The sequence below is a fragment of the Vigna radiata genome, chromosome 5 (assembly GCF_000741045.1).
Source record: "Vigna radiata var. radiata cultivar VC1973A chromosome 5, Vradiata_ver6, whole genome shotgun sequence".
Classification (NCBI taxonomy): Eukaryota; Viridiplantae; Streptophyta; class Magnoliopsida; order Fabales; family Fabaceae; genus Vigna; species Vigna radiata.
In genome coordinates, this window is record NC_028355.1 from 2,786,025 (window position 1) to 2,812,205 (window position 26,181).

The following is a 26,181-nucleotide window of genomic DNA, read 5'->3' on the forward strand; positions in this document are numbered from 1 at the left end:
AGTCTTACCATTGGAGATATCTATGTGTATATAAACCCTTCTTTCACTCAATGTGGGACTTTGTTTGCACTCCAACATCCTCCCTCAAACAAAGGACTATGGTCACCTTCCCACCTCTCATGATTCCTCTGGCGCCACTGGCCTCCTGCCTGGCTTGCCTGATCATAGGGGGACGTACTCGTCTGAGCCCGGTCACCAGACCCGAACCATGGGCTCTGATACCAATATTGGGGGGAGGTTCGACACACACATAGATCTCCACACATGGTAAGATATTATCCACTTTGGGCCAAGCCCTCACGGCTTTGCTTTTGGTACCACTCCAAAAGGCCTCTTACCATTGGAGATATCTATGTGTATATAAACCCTTGACCAGTCCTTCTTTCACTCAATGTGGGACTTTGTTTGCACTCCAACAGAGACCTCTCTTTATTGTGGAACTACCTGTTTTCATTTTCATTTCAAGCAATTTTCTCTGGCACATGTAAACTTTGAAAGTGTAGGGTTTAGGTAGACAAAGAGGGAGAGAAAAGGAATTCTCAATATAAGAGTATCTTGATTTGGTGTAAAGTGATGTGTTACAAAGTTTAATACTAATTCTAACAAATCTAATTAATGAAATCAAGATTTTTCTTAGTTTATTGTTTAGTTTCACTTCTATATGATATCCAGAGCTATTGATCTCTAATGGCTTCTTCTCCACCTCTCGTCTGTCACCACCACTTCATCTGCTTTAGTGACTTTCTGTCATTCAATTTGAGAACAGTCCAATGAACCAATGATTAAGGAATACATAGAATTCGTCACTTTGTTGTGCCAAGTACTCCTCTTCAATTCTACAATCTTCTATCTAATCATGATGTCAGAAAGTGAATCCTCATCTTTCATATGAACTCTAGAAAAAAAGGTTTCAATGAATATTTTTAGAAGAAAACAAGAGGACAAGCATGACTGCTAAAAGCAGACTCTCTTGATGTTTAATCCATCTATAAATTTTGCTTCAGCATAAAGAAACGCATCCTTGCTTATATCCTCTTTAATATCCATTAGAGTTGGCAAATTACTACAATTAGATAGCACATCAGATTGCTCTTGTGCATCTATGTTGTCCTGTTCCAGAATCGCAAAGCTATAAGCCATTTCCTGATAAGCAATATTCCTCTGGTCTCTATGTTCTTGTGGCTGACCAACAATGTTTTCATGATCTGAAATGGCAAGGCTATGATCCTGTGCTTGAACAACACCTTGTACACATGCATACCAGTGTTATCAGAACAACTATACTGCTTACTCTGCTGGAAACTTATCCAAACCATCTTTATTAATATGTTTCTCATTGTTAGATATATTGCATTTTATGTTAATTAGAGAAACATGTCCCTATGTTAACTATGTTATTTTTACATATTCATTTGTATTTGGGCTTAGTCCACATTCTCTTTATTATAAATACATTACTTGTGTGTATTTTCTATACAAGGAAGATTAACCCTATACCTAGTTCTACACTATATTCAACACACACTCATTATCCATTGGAGACATGCACTTGCCCTGATAAATACCTAAATTGGCAGCATGCATACCTGTTTTATCAGAACCATTTCAAACTTTTCGGGAATGGTAATGTGGCAAGAATGACAGAATTCTGGCAATCTCTTAAACATGATAGAGGCAAAAAAACCATAGTCTTCCCTTTCTACCAACAGTTGCTCCGGAAGTTGCTCTAGTAAATCAATATCCACCAAAAGTTCTAGCAAAATGGCCAAAACAACTTGTAATAGTTTCTGAATCTAGAGAAATAGGCACTCCAACACCACTTGCTAGAGAAAAAAGGATTTTAGGCCTCCAATATTCTTGAGGGAGGTCATACACTCTAATTCAGATTTGGGAACAAATATTTTTATGCTCTAGGGTTAAATCCATAAAGGCATCCTCAAGATTTCTGGTTGCAAATTCCAAGACCCAGCGGCAAGAATAGCTCTCAAATCATCCTGACTAGTAAAGACAAGTTCACAGAACCTGTTACCCAATAAAATCATGAGACAATTCTTGATCTTGGCCTGAAGCACCTCTAGCTTCATTCTCAAACCCGTGAAGATGTAACTTTCAATTGGCAAGGCCTTCCCGATACTCATTTTCTGGTACAGTGTTTGCAATGGAATCACCTTTCCTGGATCGCATTGGCAATTGCAATGAAGAAGGACAAATAGCAATATTAGGTAGAACTTGGGCAAAAGATTTTGTAGACTTTTGCACATTAGATAGAACGCCAGTAGAGATGCATTTCCATGGACATATAACCTTCTCCTGGAAGAAGCAATATGTTTTATCTTGAAAGCTCGGAGTTTCTTGATCACTTCTATAAAAGTAAGTGACTTGATGAAGGTACCTGAAAATATTACGAGACACTTATTTGAACATTAAGAAATTGCATAGCTTTACTTTATTATTGAGTTTGCATACTTTTGGTGCAATATATCTTATCATTCTTTGCACTTGTAATGTTTTTTGCCCTTCTCATTGACAATACTGTTTTTTTGGAAAATAATTTATATGTGTTCTTGTGTTCATGTGCCTACCTTAAAGTTATGATCAATGTGTCTTATTTGGAGTAGTTAGAAGTAGCATATGAAAAATGTTAATTTAAAAATATTCCTTTATTGATATAAATTTTTTAAAAACCGAGTAATATTTGTAGTCTTAAGAAGTAATGCTGCAATGTAGGTTAAATATACTTGCAGAGCTTTTCCGATTTGGTGATCGTGAGTTCTATAAAGATTGGTGGAATGCAAGAACTGTTGAAGAGGTAGGCTCAGTTCTGGGATGTTTTTGGACTGTTTAGTTAATCATACTTTCTTGAAGAGAATTTATGACTTGTTTTTGTTGTATGCCTTTCTGCTGCTGCGGTCATCAGTATTGGAGGATGTGGAATATGGTATGTTTCCTTTTCATAACTGCCTGTGTGAAATGACATGCTTGTGCAGTTTTCACATGAAATTCATGTCTATGAATATATATCTTATTTTTATTTCACTATTGTAATGCTATTTTAACAACATAAAAACTTAGGAAGAAAGATAACTTGCACTTTTGTTCTCCATGTATTCTGTCTTAATCATTTGCTGACTATTTGGTTTTGAAACCATGTGAGAACAATCAGCATTTGTTTATAAATTTCATTTGCTGTTCTAAACCATTACTATTCAACTAAATAGATTTTTTTGTAATTCAGCCTGTGCACAAATGGATGGTTCGCCACATATATTTTCCGTGCATAAGGAATGGTATACCCAAGGTAAAATGAAGTTTCCTGTCATCTTGCTGAGTGGACCCTAAACTGTCATTTTTAGGCAAAATTTAGGCACAAAATGAAAAGTGTCTTTAAAAATTTCTGTTTTAGGATATTTATGTAAAAAATAGTTTTCAATTCTGCTACTTAATTAACGTAAACACTTAAATTTTCATTCGCTATTGTTATGTCGGGAGTAAGAACGAGCTCTTGGAAAATGCTTTTTTTTTTTCATAAAGATAGTGGAATTTTCCTTTGCTTATTAAACTAATTAACCAAAATTACTATTTTCTGGAAGTTTATGTTTGCTAAGATTTTCCTAACATCAGACCTTATTTCATCTTTTGTGCTTGTTCCAATTGTTCATTCCATATTGCAGACTTGGTATATGTTTGATTTAAAATTACGGAATTATTTTTGTGCACTCCAATGCATGAATTGAGAAGGAAAGATTCGTTGCTTTTGAAGTAACAGTATTTGGAACTTTCCCATCTTTAATCCAAACATGGACTTAGTTGTCTTTTTTCGTTTTGTTACTTCAGATATTGACTTTGGCATATTTAGTTGTATGCATATTGACATGAATAAATAAGAATAGCAAATGAGCTCACTTTATTTTTCTCATATTCTATAATCTTCTTCTTTTGGGTCTTTACCTTCATCTTGCATTTCGTAGTTCTATTTGTTTATGAGAGATTGTGATTTTTGTCCTGTACAGGGTGGTGCTTCATTAATTGCCTTCCTGGTTTCTGCTGTTTTTCATGAGGTGTGTGGTTCATCTCTCTTTCTATCCCTAATTGTCATCTCTCCCTTCTGGTACTTTGCTATAAAGTGTGGTTAAGCGAATGATAATAAGGTTTAATTTAAATCTTAATTTTGCAAAATATATTTTAATAAAGTTTAGTTTGAAGTGAAAAAATTATGGTTAGATGCCTCTACGGAAAAGTTATGGTATATTAAAAATGGTATTGTCACTGTTTACATAAGCATCAATGTTTTACATCTATTCAACCTTTTATTTTGGATTGCAAACCCATTTTTAAGGGTGAAAGTCAAGCATCGTAAGAAAATGGCAAACATGATTATAGGGGAATAGTTTGAGTCGTGAAGCATACCCAAGCTTCTGTTAGACGACGTGTTCTTGACATTGACACCTCCTTGACACTCGTGTAGCACATGTGGGTCACACTTTATTATGTATCCAGTTAAAAAATATTGTATGTTTGGACCTTAGAACTTACATCTCCAAATGGTTCGAACATGTTTGAGAAGAAGAGATAGCAAGAGACATGACTGAATCTGTGTCAATGCGTTCCCCCAAAGTGTTTTATTATATATCGTGGGTATCAATTATAGTGAGTAATTCCCAATTACCACAATTATGCAAATCCTAAACTTGTATGATTGCCATAATTTAGAATCTTAATCAATTTTTTCCTCCCATATTGGGAGAATTTGGAATTAAATTGTTTTTTTTTCATCATCATAATTTAGTTTTTCTGACCATATCCAACACATAAGACTTTGTGTGAAACATACTGGGGGAAGTTTTCAACTTGATAATTATTGGAGATCAACGCATATCAATCAGAATTTGTTTGAGATCGGCACATATCAATAAGAATCATTCAATTCTAATTTGTACAGTCCATTATAGGATTTAATGTAAATAAGATGAGTTTTTTATTTCCTTATTTCGGTTATTTAGGTATAGGGAGAATTATTTCCCTGATTTTCAGGGATAGATTAGTGTTCAAATTTATTCCCTTGTATTCTATTTATACCCTTTTTGTATTTTTTTCCCAAGTCAGAAAAATACATCATATTTTCTGCTATAATAATAAAAATAATACTCTACTGTATTGGTATCATTCATATTTTAATTTTCATGTTTTATGAAAGCTATTATTAATTTCAATATGCATTATTATTTTTTAAGGAGGGATTTTGATAAGACAATATGTTTGTTTTGGAGAGAAAGGGAAGCGTTTAATAAAGGGGAAGATTTTAAAAATTAAATTTACTTGGTACCTTTATGATTTTAAGCTTCAAATCATTAGTAAAAATATTATAGTCATTATACTTAAAGTGTTTTAGATCCAATTATTTCCCTTCCAAATCCTCCTAATATTGGAGGAGAGTAAAGTTGGGACTTGGAGAGATTTTTCTCTCCTCAATTCCCCTCCAAAAAATTGAACCAAACAATAAAAGTTTGGGAAAACTCTTCCACTCCATTCCTCCATCAAAAACACCATGTTGGTGAATTTCTAGTTGGTTTGACCAAAAAAATTGAGTTATTTAAAGTAAGAAAGATGATATGGAATTATAGGAAAAGTGAAATATTATCCTTCACTTGCAGTTGATTTTCATCCAAAAAATAAGTATATTGATTGACGTTTCAATGTTTATATGAGTATTAAAACTCATTGGAATACTTAATAATGCATTTATAGAAACTAAGAGTAAGACAGAGAGCCATGCATTATAGAAATTAAGAAAAAAGAATAAGGATATTTCAGTAAAATTGATCCTTAATAATACTTTTATGTGTGTAGATGGATCATTTTCTAGAGAAACTTTGAAAATGTTTGATGATAAAAGATTGTATTTGGTATTTGGATAAGTTATTTTAGAAGAAATTAAAAGTTTAAATTCTTTTAGAGTAGTTTGATTACTAAGAATCACGTAATTTCAAATTTCAAATTTGTCATAAAAGGTAAGAATCTTAAATTTCTCATACTTATTTCTCTCTCGAATCCATGTTTCTTCTCTTTATGTTCTCTAGTTGGCTTGATCTCAACTGGAATATCATTGGTTTGGTTGAGATCAAAGTTTGTGTGCTAGACATATTATTTTACCTGATATTACCATGAGTTTCTTGTAAAGCAATTCAAACACATGCAATAGAATTGGAATGGAGTAAAATATTTGGTATATAGCAACTCATCTGGAGCGATTTATTTTAGATGCCCTCACTGTGTGGCGGTCAGACATCCAGTAGACTATTGTCTATTCTTGTTCTACAAGCATAGTCATATACTGATTACTGGCATTGTTTTCTCCAGTTGAGTTGAATCATATACAGTACTGCCTTTCATTTTTCTTCCTTTAGCAATTTGCTCATAATTTCTCATTTGAGTGCAGTTATGCATTGCCGTTCCTTGCCACGTGTTCAAGTTGTGGGCATTTATAGGAATTATGTTTCAGGTATATTCTACTGTTTTTCAATAGAAGTTGGCTACTATTGAGATTCAGTTATTAAGCATAAAATTTGGACAAATTTTAGTACGAACTCGACCTCCCAACCCCCACAACCACAAACCTTGCCCCATAAGAAATGAAAAGGTGGTGAGAGTTTAATTCCTGTTCTATGGCCAAACACAAGACAATGTTCTCTAGACAAATTTGTGTTGTCATTTTGTTCTGGTTGGAGTGAGAATTTATTTCTTTTCATATAATGGCAAATATCTTTCCCTCCCTTTCTAGGTTCCATTGGTCTGGATCACTAATTACCTGCAAAACAAGTACAGGAACTCAATGGTATGACTCTAAAGTGTTTTATTAAGAAATTTGGCCTGTTAATGAGTTATCTCATAAATTATAATCTTCAAGTGAATTTATTTGTTGTTTCATGCCAGGTTGGAAATATGATCTTTTGGTTCATATTTTGTATTCTTGGTCAACCTATGAGCGTACTATTATACTACCATGACTTGATGAATAGAAAAGGAGAAGTTGACTAAGGTAGCATTACCATGGTGGTGTAAATGTGCTTTTGCATTTTCAAAGTAAAATGAATGTTGATAGTAGTTGCCTTTTTGTTTTTGTACGGGGATCATCATCTGTTTTGACAGTGATTCCATCTCATTTTTGAGTCTTTGAAGGTCGACTCCTCTTGATCTATGTACTAATTTGCGCTATTATCAGTATGCTAGAAATTTTTGAAAATGTCAATCGCTAACCGATAAAGTAAAACTCAGTAGTTTGTGATAGTTAGTTTAGGGATAGCTGTAAATGCCAAAGTTGGTTTAACTGTATATTGTTTCTGGAATTCAACCAATAAATGATGACGGATATCATTCAGTATTGTATGTGCACTTATATTCTAACTTAGATGAGAATGAGAGACAAACAAATTTTGTAAATTGTGCACTTATCTAACTACGAAATCAATTTATTTAATATTAATTTAAACCTCAAACTATGATAAGAAATTTTAAAATATTATCATTTAAGATAGGTAGTTTCATTGGTATCATCACTTAATCTGTCATTGCCATGGATTAAAAAGGTTAATGATGAAAAGAAGGCTTAAAATATCCAATTAAAAATTCCAATTTTTATTGATTCAATTCATATTTAAATAATTGTTCGTCAATTTGTTCGGTAGGTTCGCCAATTTTTAAATTAACTTAGTTGCGGATTCTAAAATTAAATTAATTGGATGAGACAGCGTACCAGTTTACCATTTCTTTTCTGTTGAACTAATAAGTTTAATCTCTTTTACAACATAACATCAAGGACTGGTTTTACTGTTTTTGGTCTTGTTAATCTTTATTATCAATTATAATTAATTTAATATTGAAATAAGAATACTAAGATAATAAAAAAAATGTAAACTTAGACCATTGGATTATCTTTAAATGTTATTTCCTATAATGTGTTTACTATTACCTACAAATAACCATTTCTACAATTTCTTTATACATGTTATCAATAACTATCACTATATTACTTCTATAAATGCTTATTTATTTATTTTAAAAATATATGCTTACAATGTTTATTTATATTATATATGCACATATTTATCGTTTTATAATATATACTAACAAAACATTTATTCTATTATGAACAAAATTATTTTTGCATTATTTTTAAATCTGGTAAGAATGAAAAGGCACTATCGATTACTATTTTTCATATCATAATTAAAAGTGATAAAAATATGAATTGTGCTTCTTTCTTTAGCGATGAAATTGTTAACCCAAATAAGTCAATAACCATAATTCAAAACTATATAATTATAATATTAAACGTAATATATATTTTAATATAAAATATTCAAAGTAAAATTACTAAATTGAATTTCGAATAAAGTCAGGCAAATAAAAAAACCAGTTACACACATTAAATAGAAAAAATTTTAAAAAAGTTATATATAGTTATTCATTTGTGTGAAATAAAAATAGCTTAAGACAAAAATACTTTTTTATCATCATTATCACTATTGTAATTATCAGTTGAATAATAAAAATTATAATTATTAATAATAAAAATTATAATTAGTAATAATAAAAATTTATTTAAAATAAGATTTTAATTAAGTTATAAACTTTTACAAATTAAGTACTTCTAATTAAATATCCATTATAAAATCTTGCTTTTATTTTCATTTAATTATTATGTCACTTAATTGTTTAATTTTAATGTAGTAATTATTTTACTTCAGCCCAACAATCAACTAAGTTTTCTCTTTCTAATATTTTTTAACTTGTCATTCTTAAAAAATGAAAAAAGATAACTATGTAATAATCCAGAATAAAATAATCGTAAAAACATGAAATTTTGTATTTATAAATAAAAAGAGTATGAAAAATAGTAAAGGTGAACGAATGGGTATATAAAAATATTAGATATCAAAATATCATTGTACCTTAAAAAAAAGTTAACCAGTAAAAACAACATAAAAATAACACTCCCATCATCCATTAACCGTAAAAATCAAACAACCAAAATATAAAAACTTATGATATTTAAGACTAAATGAAACCTTCAAATAGGTGAAAGTCATATTTTTCAAACAATTTTGTACAACGAGTTCTTAATCAGACACATCTGAGAAAGAACGATTATCCCCTATGCATATGTGAAGCACCATACTCCAATTTAAATAAATCCTTCTAAAATATTTGAAATAAAAATGATGTAAATGTTATTCAGAGATAACAATTACGGGAAACATGAGAAAAAAATATGATTCAAGCTGATAAGAATTACCCTTTCAAGAACCTAAAATACTTCTGACAACGCCCGCAGTGAGATCCAGACACGTCTTGGAAACTTCAGTTTCACCAAAACATGAGTAGATTTTTTGTGGTATTTGATATTTTTGAACAATGTGGTCCACATGACACTATAAGCATCTGGTAAAACAATAACTCAAGAAAATATTACAAAATTTAGGGTTCTTACCAGAAGACAAGTGCCCATGCAAACCAGAGCTTCCCCACTTAATCAGAGTATGAGCACAAGGGTTAAACAACACAGCCCCAGATTTCTGAGTTATCCCTTCACAGCTCACCTTAGTAACGTATGCAACTATTGCATTGCAGTGTTCCTCAACTCAAATATATATTTACAACATGAAAGGGTAAGGAGTTAATAATGTGCCCTCTTGTCATTTTCCAATTGCAAACCTTCAATGCCCTTGACAGCACTTTCATAGTTCTTGACATGAGAAGATGCATTTCTCCCAGATGTTATTTTGCGCATTCCAGGGTTAACCTCAGTAGTACGAGTACGAGAATCCAAATCACTACCAGCAAATGCATCTCGGCTACTGGAAACAGCCGCTCGCCTTGATCCACTTGACTGACCCAAGACATTGGGCTTTGATAACTGCATGGTTTAACAGCACTCGTCACACTTGTAATCAGTGAGTTAATATTTGTTTTTTAGAAAGAACCCAAAGGAAACTAAGCACTCTAAACAACTTACCATAGCTTCCTTATTAAGAGCAGCATCCACGGTGACAGGATTTTTCTGTCTTGAAATATTTACAGTGTTTGAGATGGTGCTTGACATTCTTCTCCTTGTGGAATCCCCTGAAATCAGACCAGGGGGTCGTCCGTCTTCCTCTCCTGTGAAAAAGGGTTAAGAACAGAACGTTCAAGAGCTAAACTATTAGGAACAAAACAAAAAAGCTATTAGTGAACCTACATTAGCAAGTTGCTGAAAAAAAAAGGACAGCATTAGAGTGGCAACAACAAATGCAATGCAACAAAATGTAATTAATCTTTTAAGAATGAATTAATTAAATTACATTTAAATTTAAAAATTGAGAAAAATTCGGATCAAGAATAAAGAAACATACAGATAACAATGATTTACCTGTTTGTCTATCAGCATTAGTCACAGCTGGTGGCATTGCAGAACTAGTTCCAGCAGCAGGACCCTAAAACGCAAGCATCTTGCATTCTCAGAATTCTATATCCGTTGCTGAAGTGAAAGATCAAGAATAAAGAAACACTCACAACAGCACGTGCAGGAGGTGCGGCTAGCTGTGATTGCTGATACTTCAAAATTGTCCAATCAAACACATAATCAAACTGGAATCCTGTCCATATGCCAATGTAATGAGCATATATACATGGTCTTTCATAGATTGAAATCAAAATCATGTGTATGCACAATAAACTCAAGGGTAGAGACAAAAGGATGCACTCTAAATGACATTATGTTCACACCTTCACGAATAAACAGGTCACGAAATATTCTCTTGAGGTAAGCATAATCTGGCCTATCATCAAACCTTAATGAGCGGCAGTAATGGAAGTATGATGCAAACTCTGTTGGATAACCTCGACACAATGCCTGCAGTAATCAGTTATCATTATAATTCAAGAATAGTGCAAAATATGGATTCAAGGAGGCCAATAATAACAGTACCAACCTCAATAGAGGTAGAAACCTTTTTTTCACTGATTCTCTCGTATTTCTGTTTCTTGGTTCCCGCTTTAAGTCCTTGCCAAGGGAGACTACATATAAAATGAATATCAAGTCAAAGGCATTCAACTCTGTACTTGAAGAAAGCAATGCAAGGTACACGCCAATAATCACCTTCCCCTCAGGAAATACATCAAGACATAACCAAGAGACTCCAAATCATCTCTTCGACTCTGCTCTGTGTATTGATCATAAAAGTAGTACCAAGCAACATGAATGTTAGACAACACTACTTCGGCACATATTAATCAAATGCCAGGCAAGAATCATACAAACATACATACCAATGCCAAGGTGGGTATTCATACTTGCATATCTAGCAGTCCCAGTTAAATTCTTATTTTCTCTGCAGTTAATGATCAAATACAATAATTGTTACAAGTACATAGTAAATTATATTAAAAGAACACTAACAAGAATGGGCAGGATACATTGATATAAAACCAAGCTGACATTAACATAACATTATTACATGGTCAACAAGAACCTCAACCTTATCCAAGAAATCACAAAGAAAGTATTCTACACATAATTAAATTTAATACACTTATCGTCACCAACCAGTCAGGTAAATTACATGACTTCTGAATAGAAAACTAAACAATGGCTTTGGAGTAAAACAAAAAAGTTGTCTACAAATTATAAATGATGCAGGAAGAAGAGCACTAATCATATATAATCCAGTTTTGGAAGCTAAGCAGATTCTGCATCCAAAGGAATATAGATAGTTTCAGAAAAGTACAATAAATGAATCCGTTAGAAATTTTGAAAAATTAAGTGACTACACTATTAAATAAACGGATTTGGATCATCTTCAGCTTAAAATTAACACATTCAGAGGCGAGTCCTTTCAGGTGTTGAATATGAATCTTCTCAGAAAACTTTCACCAAATATATTTTTATAATAAAGGTTTCACTCAAGAAAGCATCATAATGAGACTATAAGATCCCAACGAGGTGGCATCTTATAGCACACAAATCATATTCTTCGAAGAGGAAATGCATAAAAAAAAAAGAAAGCAAATACAAATAAACATGGGAGGCAAACCACACCAATGTGTAAACCTAGGAAAACCTATATTCCGGTTTCAAAAGAACTCCTGACTTATACAAGAGGAGAAGTACTCAAACCATACAACATCCTGCCAATTCTGTTTGCAGTTGAAAAGCTTTATAGGGGTTAAACCCCAAGGCATGGTTTGGGAGATTTACAAAGGCCATGACAACCTTGGGATACAAGCATGCCAACAGGATCACAATTTTTTCGTCAAATACTTGCATAGGGAAGCGATTGTCTTGTACTGTATGTTGATGATATTATTGTTATTGGTAATGTTTGGAAGGAACAAAATTTCAGTTAACATCTAGCAAAGGAGTTGAAGATAAAAACTATTGGGAGACTAAACTATTTTATAGGCCTTGAAGCGGCCCAATGTAGCAGAAATTTGGAAACGAGACAGTCACAAGGACACGTGAAAAAAAATGCGGGACACCAACACAAAACACACTCATATACATTAAATATTAACAAGACATTATAATAAAATATAAAAACATCTTTTAAGACCCACATCTTGTTATACAAAATAAAATAGAAGAATTTAAAGATCCTTTTCTTAGACTGGCAAGGATATCTATTAATTCTTCCATTGGACAAATGGAAAGCTATTTACCAAATATATTAATGTTGAAATTAAAAGTTAGGTTGTTCTATTCCCTCTTTTTCCTTTTCCTTTTCCTCTTCCACTGCTCCTTTCCAAATGGAGCTCTCCTCGGTCTTCTTCCACATAATTTCTCGCCCAAACTATTTGGCATCTTACCTTCCTTGGGAATGTCTGTTTACACTAGGTAAGAACTAAGAACTGTCTTTGTACTGGAATAAAAAATCATCTCCATGATTGAATCAAAGTTCATCTCTGTTGCATCAGAGAGGGCCCATGTCCATGTCAGACATCTCTGGTAGGCTGGTTCCAACTTCTGATCCACGTCTGATCCAGTTCTAACTTCTGGAAGCGTCATGTCCAAACCATGTTTGTGCTTCATAAAGTGCAACCTTATTAGCTTCAGGAGACAGGTTTGGCATCTGATAAATCGATAAGTATGGATTTGAACCTTAAATTGGGTAGTATAGATGGCAGTGTACCAGTTCATGAGATATATCAAACCCTGGTTAGAAAATTATTTTACTAGTCCCACACAAAGCCAATTTCTGCATTCACTGTCAATTTGATCAGCCAATTGTTCAAGATAAGTCCACAAACAAGAATTTCTGCAATAATCAGGAAGAGGAACTTTTCATAAAGAAATGGGAATACAATACATGGAGCCTACATTGGTGCCGACTATGAAGGATCAATAATTGATAGGAGATCCACTACTGGATATTACACATTTCTTAGAGGAAACTTAGTAAATTGAAGGGTTAAAAGAAAAGAACGTTCTAGCTCAATCAAGTACTGAGGCTGAATTCTGAACTATGAAACAAGGTATATGTGAGTAGCTTTGGCTGAAGTACCTTACAAGACTTGAAGATTAAATGAAATGGGCATATTAAGCGCTACTGATATATCGTGTCAACAACCAGCATATCCCATAATCAAGCTAGTTCAACATTATCAAACAAAACACGTTGACGTGGATAGGCATTTTTCAGGAAAACGCTGGATAGTCGTTTAATTGAACTATATATGCACTTCCACAATTCTCACTAAAGAACTGTGCAATAAAAATTTTGAAAGAATAATACACAAACTAAGAATGGATAACATTTATTCTCCAGCTTGAGGGGGAATGTTAGAAATAGGAGTGTTTAATGCTTATTACCCTTCCATATAGTTTAGCTTAGTTCAAACACAGCTTAGGTAGTTATCATGGTTTAATTGTTCTCTTGAAAACAGTACTTGTACTTATTATCTTTGCAACCACTCTTATTATGAAAAAAAGCATGAGCTAAGTGGATAAAACATTCAGGCACATTCAGAAAATTTGCCTCCTCAATATACAGATTGTAGCTGATAATTGCATCATATTTGTGAATCACGAATGAACTAAAATTCTATGAATTGCATCTGCCATCACTTCACATGATTAGAGTGTCTTGATAGTCACGCAAATTTTGCAATGGGGTGTTCTTGTATTAGTTTTTTATGTCAAAACATGACCGAAGACAGAAATCTTTCAGAAAGTTGATTTTAAAACTAATCAGTTTTTATCTCAAATAAACTTACCTTATTCCCTGTCCTCTCTTCGATTATTTTCCTTTAAACACCACATAAATCACCAAAAATATTATTCGATTTCAGATACTAATCTAATTTAAAACCAAAGTCAAAACAAGGAATTATTTAAATTAAAAACAATTCAAATTCAAAATAAGGAATTATTTAAATTAAACATAAATCAAATCCATATAGAATTAAGAAACTTATTTAAACTTAAAAAGATACGAGTTTCTTTCAAGTTTCCATCAAAATCTTATTCATTGCCACTGTTAGCCTCCAATTCCATGTTTTTCAGCTGCTAGAAGATACAAATCCATAAGGGGTATGGTATATAAACAGATTGCCATTTCAAAGCAGCATCATACCATGTAAAAGACATTCGATGTGAGAACATCTAAAAGTATATTAGTCAACAAGAAAATTATTAGGTTTTCAACTTTTTCTGCCAAATGATTGATAACGCAGATTTGTAATTCTGAGGATGAACAATAATATGACATGAGAAGTTAGGACAACAACAACCCCAAACATGAAAAATTACAAAGCCATAATTAAGTCATTAATTCCACTAGGCAACAAGGTGTAACAACTGGAATAACCTAGTTGAGTAAATGAATCTGTGTACCTGTATGGAATGTGTTGATGGGTTGAACTATCCCTATATTTTTTGGCCAAACCAAAATCAATACAGTAAACCTACATGTAGATCAAAATGGATTACATACCTAATTTATGAACATACAATATATCAAAAGCTCAAATGTAAACAAGATCACACACCTGGTTTGCCCGCCTTCCCAATCCCATAAGAAAATTATCTGGTTTGATATCCCGATGTAGAAAAGATTTACAATGAACAAACTCAACACGGTTGATCTAAACAAAAACAAAAATACAAAGAGTTACTAATATTTTACTAGTTAGCCAAATAGTTAGCCCTAATCAGTCGCATAAAAAGGACTCGGGACCAAAATAAGTCACTAATTAATAGTCATTTGAATGAAATAGTTTATCAGAATTTTATCTCCTTCATTCAGATTAAGGGGGAAGACCCACCATTTGATCAGAAAGCATGAGAACGGTCTTTAGCGAGAGCTTTCTACTGCAAAAGTTAAATAGATCTTCAAGACTAGGTCCAAGAAGATCCATCACTAGAACATTGTAATCTCCCTCAACTCCAAACCATCTAATATCAGGAATTCCAGCTGCCCATGCCAAATTTGTGTTAGAATCATTTATAAATTATAAATAGATCACAAACTTATCAGGGCTTGTGGAAAAAATATGCATATAAGAAAGAGACAAATAGTTATTTTGAGAAGAAACATTACTTCCTCCCTGGAGAACTCTGTACAACTTGGATTCATATAGCAACTGAGGATGCTTTGTCTTGACATTTTCCTAATTAAAAAGAGCAGACAGGCAAAGAACGGGAACATGTGAGGGGGTAAGAGAAAAAAGATAATAAGCCGAGCAATCCAAAAACTAGAATTACCAAAGAAAAACAGAGTCCAAAATGACCAAAACAATTCATGTAGAGAACATATCAGGAGTGAAGTTATATAACAGTAAGTTCAACAGCTTGCAAGAGTTCCAAATTTGCAGCTCAAATACCATTTGTACCTTTTCAATTCTTAAGTATTCTCCTTCAAAGACTAAGAATTGTAATTTGCGCCTAAACATTGAACTGATTAACACAGTATACACAGAGTACAAAAATAACAATGGAAGTAAAACAGTAAAAGCTTTCTAAATATATATAAAAAGCTGAATTTATATAGGATTATGGTTATATATCTACAACATTCAGAAAACGGGACCATTTATAAATATCTTTACACTTTATCTCTGCTAAGAGAAAATTATTTCCTAATGACCATTACATACAGAATTTCCAGGCATTTAATAGCAGTACATAAGCAACATTTCAAGCCGACCAATCCACCCTCTACCCTAAATATTTCAAGCAATTCAATTCATATGCATTTTGCTATAATAAGCACTTACATCACATGCATAAGCATAATCATTTTAAAGACTAATAAAGGGAAATTTTCTCTATGATAATAATAATATATAATCTTAGCCAGTCAATAATTAAAAAAAAAAATCCAATTATTTGAAAGGATATATACACTTGTTTTTTACAGTAAACATGTTAAGAACAGTGCACCAGTCATAAGTATATTCATTCCTATGAAATGTTATAACAACCAGTATAAACCTGCCATTTTAAAATTCTACTTTTGAACAAGGAGCAGACATATTATTACTCTGATCATTTCCAGTCTACTGCATAACAGAAAAATTCTCGTTCACAAACCATGAAGATTGGTGACTTAACAATAGAAAAGGTCTCCCACGAGAACCCTTTAAGCCTCCACCGTGTCCCCTCCCATAAAAATCAAAGGACAGTAAACTCAATGAACGAAGACCGTCACACACACCCAGCATAGAAGCGCATACACACCGCCCAATGACATTGTGAACGCGAGGACAAAATCCAACCTGAACCCAATTTTCACAATCCCTTGCAGAAACTGATTCCACACAAAACCCCCTTTCGAAACCAGTTTCACACAACTCATGGGACAAATTGTCCTCTCCTTCATATTTTAAATACAAAATCACTCAAATTCAAAGTCCTATATAATCCAAAACACAATTGATTGAAAGCACTTACAAGCTTAACTGCAACCTCTTCATTATTTTGAATGTTAGTACCTGCAAAATAAAATAAAATAAAAAAACCATGATCGTCCAGCATCATCAACAACAACACATAAAATTATAAACAATAAATAAAAAATTTAACAATTAGAAAGTAAATTAAAGCAACCTAAATAGATCTCTCCAAACGATCCGCTACCGATCTTACGACCAAGCCGAAACTTATTCCCAACGCGAGGTTCCATTCCAAAAACAATTCTGTACAAAAAGGGAGAGAGAGAAATTTTTTTTTCCGCTGAAACCCTAAGCTAATCCGAACGCCGAATTCCGAAAGAGGAAAACATTTAACGCGAAAAGTTGCAAAACCGAAAGAAGTGCGTTCATCGATCGGATAAAGAAATGGAAGAAATAGCAAAGTAAAATGCAGGTGTAAGAAAAAAAGAAATTAAAAAAAAAAATGGTGAAAGAAAATGATGGTTAGAGAGAAAGGGGAATTTGAAAATGGAGGAATAGTGTTTCTCTCTCATGCATTATGCATTATGGTTTTGCAGAACATTCTTGTAACCGTCGGTTATTTTGGTGTGTTGAAGGAGCAAAGCAAATATATAGGAGCGGAGACACACCGCGAACCCTTCGCCGAGTTGTCACTCCTCACTGGGCCCCATCTCACGTGACTTTCATCAACCTTCTTTTCTCTTAATTCAATTCAAGATCAAACATAATTCAACTACCAATATATACTTTTTTTTATATATAATAAATTCTATATACAAAGATTGTTTTTGTAATGGCTATCGGGATTTCTCCTTCATGAGTTATTCTATATACAAAGATTGGAAGAAAATAACTAACAACTTTTGGAGCCAATGTGAAACAGACTAAAGTTTTTCTATATCTATTGCATGTCCAAGTCGTATTAAATATTTTTTTCTCCGACCCATCAAATCATTCATTATAAAGTGTAAGAGATTTTTTATTATTCTTTAAATAAGTATATACAATTCTTATCCTATCTAATAATAAGATGTTTCCATAAAACACTTTAAAATGGGTGATTGTTATTTTAAAAAAATTAAAGTTTTTGTGACAACAAATATGTTTATTTTAAGGAATTTTGAAAGAAATTAAAATTTCAGGATTTTATTGTAGTAATTGGATTACTTAATTTCAATTTTTCTATCTGAAAAAGTAAGATTTTAGAATTTTTCATATTTTTATATATTCATATTTTGGTCTTTTGTAATTTGATTTAAGATGGGTTTGGGTCTAAGTTTAGATAAATTCAGCTAGACTTCACTTGAGATTAACTCAATTTAGTTTAATATGACCTAAACCTGATGTCATAATCCAACATAATCAAACTTGACTTGACCAAACCTAACTCGATTTGTATCAGGTTCACCTATACCCAACTCGACCTGAACCTGACAAAAGATGGACACGATTGAACTTGACTTGACATGGACCTAACCCAACTCAGTCAAACGTGATCCTACCTGCTCGGCTTGACTTAGACCCGAATCAACACAACTCGACCCAAGCTCAAGCCAACTCAGCTTGACCTGGGTCTAAACCAACTTGCCTCAATATGGGCCCAAGCTAACTTGGCTCAACTTAGACTTATGTCGATTTGAGTCAATTTAAACTTAGGTCAACTTAACAAAGCCTAATTCCAAACCAACTTAGCTCGACTTGGACCAGGACCAACTTGACTTGACTTGACTTTGTCTTGATTGAACTAAGATCCATTTGAGTTTAGCCCAACTCGATTGAATGTAGGAGTCGCCTCTGACTTAGTTCAACAGGGACCTGCATTGACTTAGCTCAACTTGGATCCGTACTAACTCAACTCGATTTGACTTGACCAGACCCCACACCGACTGGACTCAACCTAAGCTTAGGAAAACTTTGTTCGACCCAATCTCACCTGGTCTTGATTGGGCTAGGTTGGAGTTAGTATTGATTAGCCTAGGATTAACCTGGGCCTAATTCAACTCGGTTGAATGCAACTTAAATGAATGTGGACCCATTTTGACTCTATTGAATTTGGGATGCCACAACCGGGCTACCGGGCTACCTAGGCTCAAATAAACATAACTTGATCTTGACACAAACCAACTAAACTTGACTTAGGCTAAGACCAACTCAACTCGACCTAAATCAAGGCCAAACCTGATTGAGGCTTAGGCCTACCTTACTCAAGTTGTGCCTAAATCAATTTGACTTAGGCTCAAGTCAAACTAGCTCAACTCTCACTTAAGCATACTTAATTCGACGTTATGAACCTAACTTAGAACTATCTTACATTAGTCTAATCCTTAGTATTTCCTAACTCAAAGATAATCCAATTTAACAACAAACTTTTGAATATAAAATGAAAAAAAATATTAAGAACTTTGACAAAAAAAAAAAAAACATCAATCAAGATCAACTGTAAAAAAGTATCAATATTGATATTTTAAAAAGTTTTAATAATTATTTAATATTTATATAATTTTTAACTTGATGGTAAATGAAATATATTATTAGACGAGAAAATTAAAATTCATTAAATTTAAATTTTCTTATCCAAACAAATATTTGAAAAAGAAATAATTTGAAATGAGATAAATTCAAATTCAAAGTATTTGAATGTTTTAGAAATTATAAAATTATCCATATCTAAATACAAGGTAAAGGCTTTCATTAGTAATCTAATTACAATTTTGAGAAAGCATTTTCTGTTTTGATTAGTTATTGTATAGGTTAAATACATTTTTTCGTCCCAATTTTGGTTATGAATATTCAAACTGGTTTCCATTTTATTTTTCTGTTCAATATAGTCCTAAAGAACGTAATTATGTTCAATTTAGTCCTTTTTATGTTCAATGTAGTCCTAAAGAACGTAATTTGTGTTCAATTTAGTCCTTGTTTGTGGTTCACGGAGTTTGTAAAAAGGATTAAATTGAACACAAATTACGTTCTTTAGGACTACATTAAACAGAAAAAGGACTAAATTGAACATAATTACGTTTTTTATGACTATATTGAACAGAAAAATAAAATGGGGACCATTTCGAATATTGGTAACCAAAACTGGGACAAAAAAAGGTATTTTACCTTATTATATATTTATGTTGTTTTTAATTCCTACCACATGTCTCTTCTTCAATTATATCTTAATAATGTTTCTTTTAAATATTGTTTTGAATGAAACTCTTTATATTCAAGAATCCCTAATTTTGGATTTATTGGTCCTTCTTCGACATGGAAACCGAACAAGGCTATCCTTCTCTTTTTATTTATCAATTTCAAACTAACACAATTTACTTGTTAATTTATGTTGATGATATAACAATAACAAGCAACTCTTCCACTTATGTTTAAAGGATCATCAATCAACTTAATTTTGCTTTATCTCTTGAGTAGTTGGATCACCTTAATTATTTCTTAGAAATAAAAGAGAAAACAATTTAGGATGATTTTCTTTTTTTAATATAAAGGAAATATCTTCATAGTCTTTTACATGGACCTAGTATGTTTGAAACTAGTTTTTTTTTTTTCCTATGGTGTCTAATTGAACTTTATCAAAAAAAGTTAATTTTATTCTTGATGTAAATTCCTATAGATCTATTATAAATGTTCTTCAATAGACTACCATAACTCTTATAGAAATAAGTCATGCTTTAAATAAAATATATTGGTTCATGACTCAACATTGTAAATCTCATTGTTTTCTTTCTCAACAGATTCTTTATTTCTAGTGGGATTACTAGAATTATAGTTTTAGTCTTTGTATTATGTAATCTAAAAAAAAATTCACACACACACACACACTATATATATATATATATAATTCTTTTAGTCTTTAATTTTATAACACTTTTTTTTCTTTTGTTACACATTTTTTATATGTAATTATTACTGTTATTTCTTTACCTACTCTTTTTTTATTATTTTATTTATGGAGTATCTCTTCTTTTTATTAATATTAAATAACAGAAATAGAATTATTCATGAGATAACATGTATGCTAAGAACAACTCTTATACACTACAAAACATAACATAATATTACATTTTTTATCTATCTTAATTATTGGTTTCCTTTTTGTTTGTGCTGTATTTCTTTCTTTCTTGCATGCTGTAACGTAGTATTTTCTTAGTCATTACAAACCAGACAATGCCTTAACATGTGAATTAACAGGAAAGTTGTACTATTACATATTAATCACATTAGTAAAATCATCTAACTGATAACAGTATAATTGTAAAGCTAAGCAAGGTTTAACACGAAATTCCTTGATCCAGAAAAGTAGTAAAATAGCAACAAATCATCTAATATTTGTTAGTTTTAATTAGCAACCAATGATCTAAGATCAATGTGGAGAGACTTGCTGGTTTTAACACAAATCTTAATCAGTTGTATCCAAAACATTCAACTTCAAAAGGCTATGCACAAACATATAACATGAAGTTTTGGTTTGGTGATCATGGATTGAAATAAGCATTGCCACATTTGCACTTCCATCCTTCAGGCTCGTAATTGGCATACTGAGTACCCAGAAGATCATTGTTGGTAGGAATTTGAATAGGATCACAGGGAATACAGCCTCCACACTTGTGCTCACACCTTGGTGGTGTTGATCCTAATCTGCTCAGTCCCCTCAATGCTTCTTTGTACCCTTTTTCCTTTGATTTCAACATAGTTTTCCTTTCATTCCCCTACATCAACATAACCAGGTTAAACACAACACAAACATGTAAACTTATCCAAAAAAGGTTTATTTTTTATATGAAAATATCTGTTGGAAACCTCTAATGAAAGAGATGAAAAATTAAAAACACGTGTATGACAGATGATAGATAAAAAGAAATGAGTATGACACCTTAAAATCATTGTTCTATACTTATGCATGCCCTTAATAACGAGTTTAATTCCAAGACATGTAATGGTACCTGTGTAGAGTCAAAAGCATGTTTTGATATGCCTTGAATTCTTTCTTGTTCATCAGCTACTGTGGAAGACTGCTTGAAGGGTGCTGTTGGCAATCACCAAAAGGTGGAAAAGACAATATTTGATTAGAGAGAAAGTGAAAGTGGTAAATGGGATTTCTGCTGTTTGGACTTGGAGTAAAGTGAAGTAATGAAGAGTTTATGTTGATTATGTGATGTGAAAGGGGAAAAAAGTGATTCTTTGGTAACATATATGTTGATGAAACTACTGACCTTGTTGAGTTGAAGCATCAAACAGAAACAAAGGCTTGCTTTTTACGCCGACCAAGTGTGTGAGTAGAATTGAAGCCATTAGAATGTAGCACATTCTTCTTGTCTTCACAGTTGTGGACATCCTAAAAGGATTTATGCCAAAGGGTGTTGTGAGAGTAGATAGGTCCATAATGCAGAAGCACTACTAGCAGAGTTTTGGGTTGGCTAATGACTCTCACTTGAAGAGACCAAATACCGCTTTCTTGACTGAGATTGGAGCAACGTGTCACAAAAAGAACAAAAGAGTAAACACTCAGAGATATGCTAGAGACCCCACCAAAGATCTGTGGAAAAATCCTTCATCAAAGAGAAGGGAATTTCTCACTTCTCAAAAAAGTGGCATACAGGTTGGCATTTCTAACATTTGACTTGTCATATGGAGAGACATAAAAATGTTTTCATCACGATAAAAATTTCTAGATCCTATTTGCTTTTATCCTTTTCACATAATTTATCCCTTTTTATTTCTTCTTATCTTTGGTGAGTTTATATACTCAGTAGAGTGTCAAAAATATGTTCATGTATGCAAAATCTACCATGTCTTAAACACCTTTACAGAGAATCTTACCTGGTTTTACATAAAAAAATGTTAAAAAATTATCCATTTAATACTAACTGCTGCAGGTGCACCTGATTCGGATTCGTTGTTAATTGATTACTGAGCTGCATTGTCCCTATAGAGTGTGAAACTTCAAAGATGTGCAGAAAGTCTTAGACAGCCTAGACTGCAGAGCCACTTCTTTCATAATTTTTCATTTTTAACAGTCTGAAATGACTTCCCCATACCAGGCTCAAATTCCTCGGTTAAAAAGATTATTAATAAATTATTATTGCTTATGTTGATTAAGAATTTGAAGTGTACTTTTCACCATTGGAGGAATATGAAAGAAATATGTAGCGGACAAGAATCATACCAGTCATAACTGCAAGTGCCTCAAACTGGAACAAATTGTACCATGTAGGCTAGTGTGGCTGGACAAGATTGATTAAATGGCAAATTATGCAGAATGGAATGCAACATTTCGTTGTTAAGTCAATTTCATGCAGGTGGGTGGGAACAGGAAACATGAAGTGAATCAAGTCTCATTGAATGGAATCACTAATGAATGATGGTCAAAGGTGGGTTGGAGAAGAGCAAGGTTGATATATTCATGATATTGACCAAAATGGATGTGAAAGAAGCAGTCTTTATTACTTATCTCAATATGTACCCTGTGCTCACTCACTCAAATTGTTTTCACAGACACCATTTTAAGTTTGATTTAACATTGAAATTTCATGAGAAACTTTGAACTCAAAGTGATGTAGTATGTTGACAGCAACCAAAGAAAAGGGCTTATTTTGATTGTACTTGTCATATATAGAAACATATTGTCTTGTGCTATATGAAAAAAAATTTCGCTTTAGATTTATGAGGAAGAAAATGATATTTTTAGAAGAGAATTTTAGTGGAAGAAAATGATATATAATATGATAAACAAAAATGTACTTTGTCTGCAATTTCCATAAGCAGAAGCCGCCTTGGAAGAAAAAAAGCAACAGCAACAGAAGAGGGTATGACTGATGAGAGTGATGGTTGGAGAGTGTGGTAGGAAGAAAGATTGGTGCAGTTTGTGCATTACCCAAGTTATCTTTGTATGCCCTGGAATGAGATTTTGGGTTGTGGCCCCTCTGCTGCAGCTATATTTGTGCAGTGTAGTCTACACACTGCACTCTGATGCCAAAGATTACCATATCAGTGCAGTCTGATAAGAAAAGCTGAAAGAGAAATGGCCCCTACAAAATTAGTTAAGACTATTTCATGGTGAAGAACCAAATGATTTATTTATAGATTAAAAGCTTATGAAAAGAACAACACCACACACAATTCTGTGGCCATTTTTTTTTCTGGAGTATGGTGAGTGATTGAGTGATTTGATGATTCGGTCTTGAATTGTCTTTACCAATTGATATCCTATCAAACATCAACTCAGAAAGCCTTTGCTTCTTGGATAATGATTATTTGGACAATATTTTTTTTTTAAAACATTTGAATATCTACTTGTTATTTTGTGATTGATTCATGGTGGTATTTATGATTATTATTATTATTGATTGTAAAGTAATTTTGAATCAATCAGATAATGATACATAGATAATATTCAAATGTTGTCAAAAAAATTATCTAAATATCATTATACTTACTTGTTTATGTGAGAAATAAGAAAGGAAAAAAGTGAGAGAATGAAGATATCATAATTAAATCCCACAACAATTATTTATTTGGATATGGAAAATTTGATAACTGTTTTTTACAATATTTTAACATTTTTATGTGTTATGATTAGTCTAAAATTATTCTATAATCAATAATAATAATTATAAATATCAATATAAATTAATCATAGAATAATATGTAAATAATATTAAAATATTATCAAAATATCATTATTTTATTTATTTTATTTAATTTTATTTATTCTAAAACTACTTGTTTATCCAATTCAATTCTATCTTATACTTAAATTTACTTCAAATTCTGTTAGATATTTTTTTTTTCTTAGTCCTAAGTTTGTGTCTGTTTTGAGACATGTACTCTACATGCAGACGAGAGAACAAAGATTGTAATTGTTTGTTTATGTGTAAGTATGTTTGATCTTAACAACCTTTACGATCTTACCCTTTCTTTATTTTCCTGTGTGAAAAGGTGAAATTGTGTTGAAATATATTGGTAAAAAATCAATTACTTTTATTATACATGAAGAATAATTTTTTTAAAATTATAAATAATAACTTCAATTTCATTTTAATATAACTTTTATTATTTATATTTAAATTTATATCACTTTATCCTTAAGATAGAATGGTACTCATTTAATTTTATTCATTAAAATATTTTTTTAATTTATCATATCCATTATATCATATATAAATTTCCATTTCAAAATCACTTAAATCACTATTTTTCTCAAACAATATCTTAATCTCTTCGTATGTATTATTTCATCCAAATCATCTTAACTTTTTTTTTTCTTAATATGGGATTCATATTTATATTTTTAACCATGTCTTTTAAGAGAGTCATGGCTCTCAACCACTCAAATTTTCTTTTTCAAAAAAGAATTTATTAGAAAGATATTATATAAATGTGATATAAGTTAACTCACTTCAATTTTTCTTTATTAAAAAAGAATTTATTAAAAAAATATTATATAAATGTGATCTAATTTCAATTTACTTATAAAATTTAATAATCTCATTTATATTTAATAAGACGGAGACTCACACTAAAATGTTTCACACACATAATAAAATTCAAATTTTAAAAAAAATAAACACAACAAAATTTATAAGATATTACATAGAATGTCTAATCATATCATATATAAATATTCATATTATATTTTTAAAGGAGTAATTTTTGACTAATCACACCCGTAATCAATGTTTAAATATTGTTAAAAAAATATTGTATAAATATCATTATCCGTTTCGCTAATCCCTGAATATTGATATTGGTTTGCTTTTTTATTACATTGTATAATATAATATTCTAATTCAATCACTTCGTACAAATTAACCTTTATCAAATGAAATTGATTAATATTAAGAAGAATGGTTAGTTCTTAAAAAGCATTCAAATTAATGAATCTAATTAATTCAGTCGAAACAAAAACGATGATCAACGAGGGTTCTTTAGGGAAGTTAAAATAATAGAATGAGAAAGTCAATTATTTTATTATGATTAAAATAGAATAAAGGAGAATTTATAAGAATTGGACTTTGAATTTGGGTCTTTTATTTGTAGCATGACGACGTTGACTTTTAATGTTTTGAAGTTGGGTATTTGAGCATGATCATATTCGATATCTTCGTTTTGACTAAGGAACTCACATTAAAAACTTATTTTGTGCTTTTTTGGTCAACCTGGCTGTTTGCAGACCTAAAACAGAAAATGGATTCCACTAATAAAATATAATCAAAATTAAATAAATACGATAAAATACAAAGAACGCGTTAGAATAGAAGGAAACGTGAGAAAAGG

At 31.8% G+C, this 26,181-nt stretch overlaps 3 protein-coding genes across 3 annotated transcripts in view; 1 reads left to right on the forward strand and 2 right to left on the reverse strand.

The window, feature by feature from the left end:
* Window positions 1–7,375, forward strand: part of LOC106759755 (diacylglycerol O-acyltransferase 1C) — a 12,861-nt gene extending 5,486 nt beyond the window's left edge. The window contains exons 10-16 of the mRNA XM_014643086.2: window positions 2,728–2,809; window positions 2,918–2,938; window positions 3,236–3,298; window positions 4,011–4,058; window positions 6,437–6,499; window positions 6,779–6,832; window positions 6,931–7,375. Of these exons, the coding sequence (XP_014498572.1) occupies window positions 2,728–2,809; window positions 2,918–2,938; window positions 3,236–3,298; window positions 4,011–4,058; window positions 6,437–6,499; window positions 6,779–6,832; window positions 6,931–7,035 (436 nt within the window). The 3' untranslated portion in view covers window positions 7,036–7,375. The remainder of the gene's footprint in view (window positions 1–2,727; window positions 2,810–2,917; window positions 2,939–3,235; window positions 3,299–4,010; window positions 4,059–6,436; window positions 6,500–6,778; window positions 6,833–6,930) is intronic.
* Window positions 7,376–9,030: 1,655 nt separating this feature from the next.
* On the reverse strand, window positions 9,031–17,506 carry LOC106762161 (casein kinase 1-like protein 1). The gene is made up of 14 exons (XM_014645906.2): window positions 17,081–17,506; window positions 16,925–16,965; window positions 15,573–15,642; window positions 15,298–15,446; window positions 15,022–15,117; window positions 14,867–14,937; window positions 11,305–11,366; window positions 11,135–11,198; window positions 10,968–11,052; window positions 10,762–10,888; window positions 10,549–10,631; window positions 10,406–10,469; window positions 10,013–10,155; window positions 9,031–9,913 (listed from the first exon to the last, which is right to left on the reverse strand). The coding sequence occupies exons 1-14, from the start codon at window positions 17,154–17,156 to the stop codon at window positions 9,674–9,676; spliced, it is 1,371 nt and encodes a 456-aa protein (XP_014501392.1). The 5' UTR covers window positions 17,157–17,506; the 3' UTR covers window positions 9,031–9,673.
* A 3,696-nt stretch (window positions 17,507–21,202) lies between these two features.
* LOC106760068 (EPIDERMAL PATTERNING FACTOR-like protein 6) lies at window positions 21,203–23,793 on the reverse strand. Its single transcript, XM_014643504.2, has 4 exons — window positions 23,780–23,793; window positions 22,119–22,364; window positions 21,849–21,931; window positions 21,203–21,614 (listed from the first exon to the last, which is right to left on the reverse strand). Exons 2-4 carry the CDS (start codon window positions 22,285–22,287, stop codon window positions 21,381–21,383), a joined length of 486 nt encoding a protein of 161 aa, XP_014498990.2. The 5' UTR covers window positions 22,288–22,364; window positions 23,780–23,793; the 3' UTR covers window positions 21,203–21,380.
* Between the last annotated feature and the right edge of the window lie 2,388 nt (window positions 23,794–26,181).

What these genes read in the sequence shown, in the direction of transcription:
- LOC106762161 (XM_014645906.2), bottom strand. Translation starts at nt 17,156, where the DNA reads ATGGAACCTCGCGTTGGGAATAAGTTTCGGCTTGGTCGTAAGATCGGT. An exon ending in CAGAGTTCTCCAGGGAGGAA is followed by an intron (nt 15,447 to 15,572) that starts GTAATGTTTCTT and finishes TGGCATGGGCAG; the next exon opens with CTGGAATTCCTGATATTAGA. An exon ending in ATGTATTTCCTGAGGGGAAG is followed by an intron (nt 11,053 to 11,134) that starts GTGATTATTGGC and finishes TTTTATATGTAG; the next exon opens with TCTCCCTTGGCAAGGACTTA.
- LOC106760068 (XM_014643504.2), bottom strand. Translation starts at nt 22,287, where the DNA reads ATGGACCTATCTACTCTCACAACACCCTTTGGCATAAATCCTTTTAGG. An exon ending in TGATGCTTCAACTCAACAAG is followed by an intron (nt 21,932 to 22,118) that starts GTCAGTAGTTTC and finishes GATTGCCAACAG; the next exon opens with CACCCTTCAAGCAGTCTTCC. An exon ending in ATGCTTTTGACTCTACACAG is followed by an intron (nt 21,615 to 21,848) that starts GTACCATTACAT and finishes ATGTTGATGTAG; the next exon opens with GGGAATGAAAGGAAAACTAT.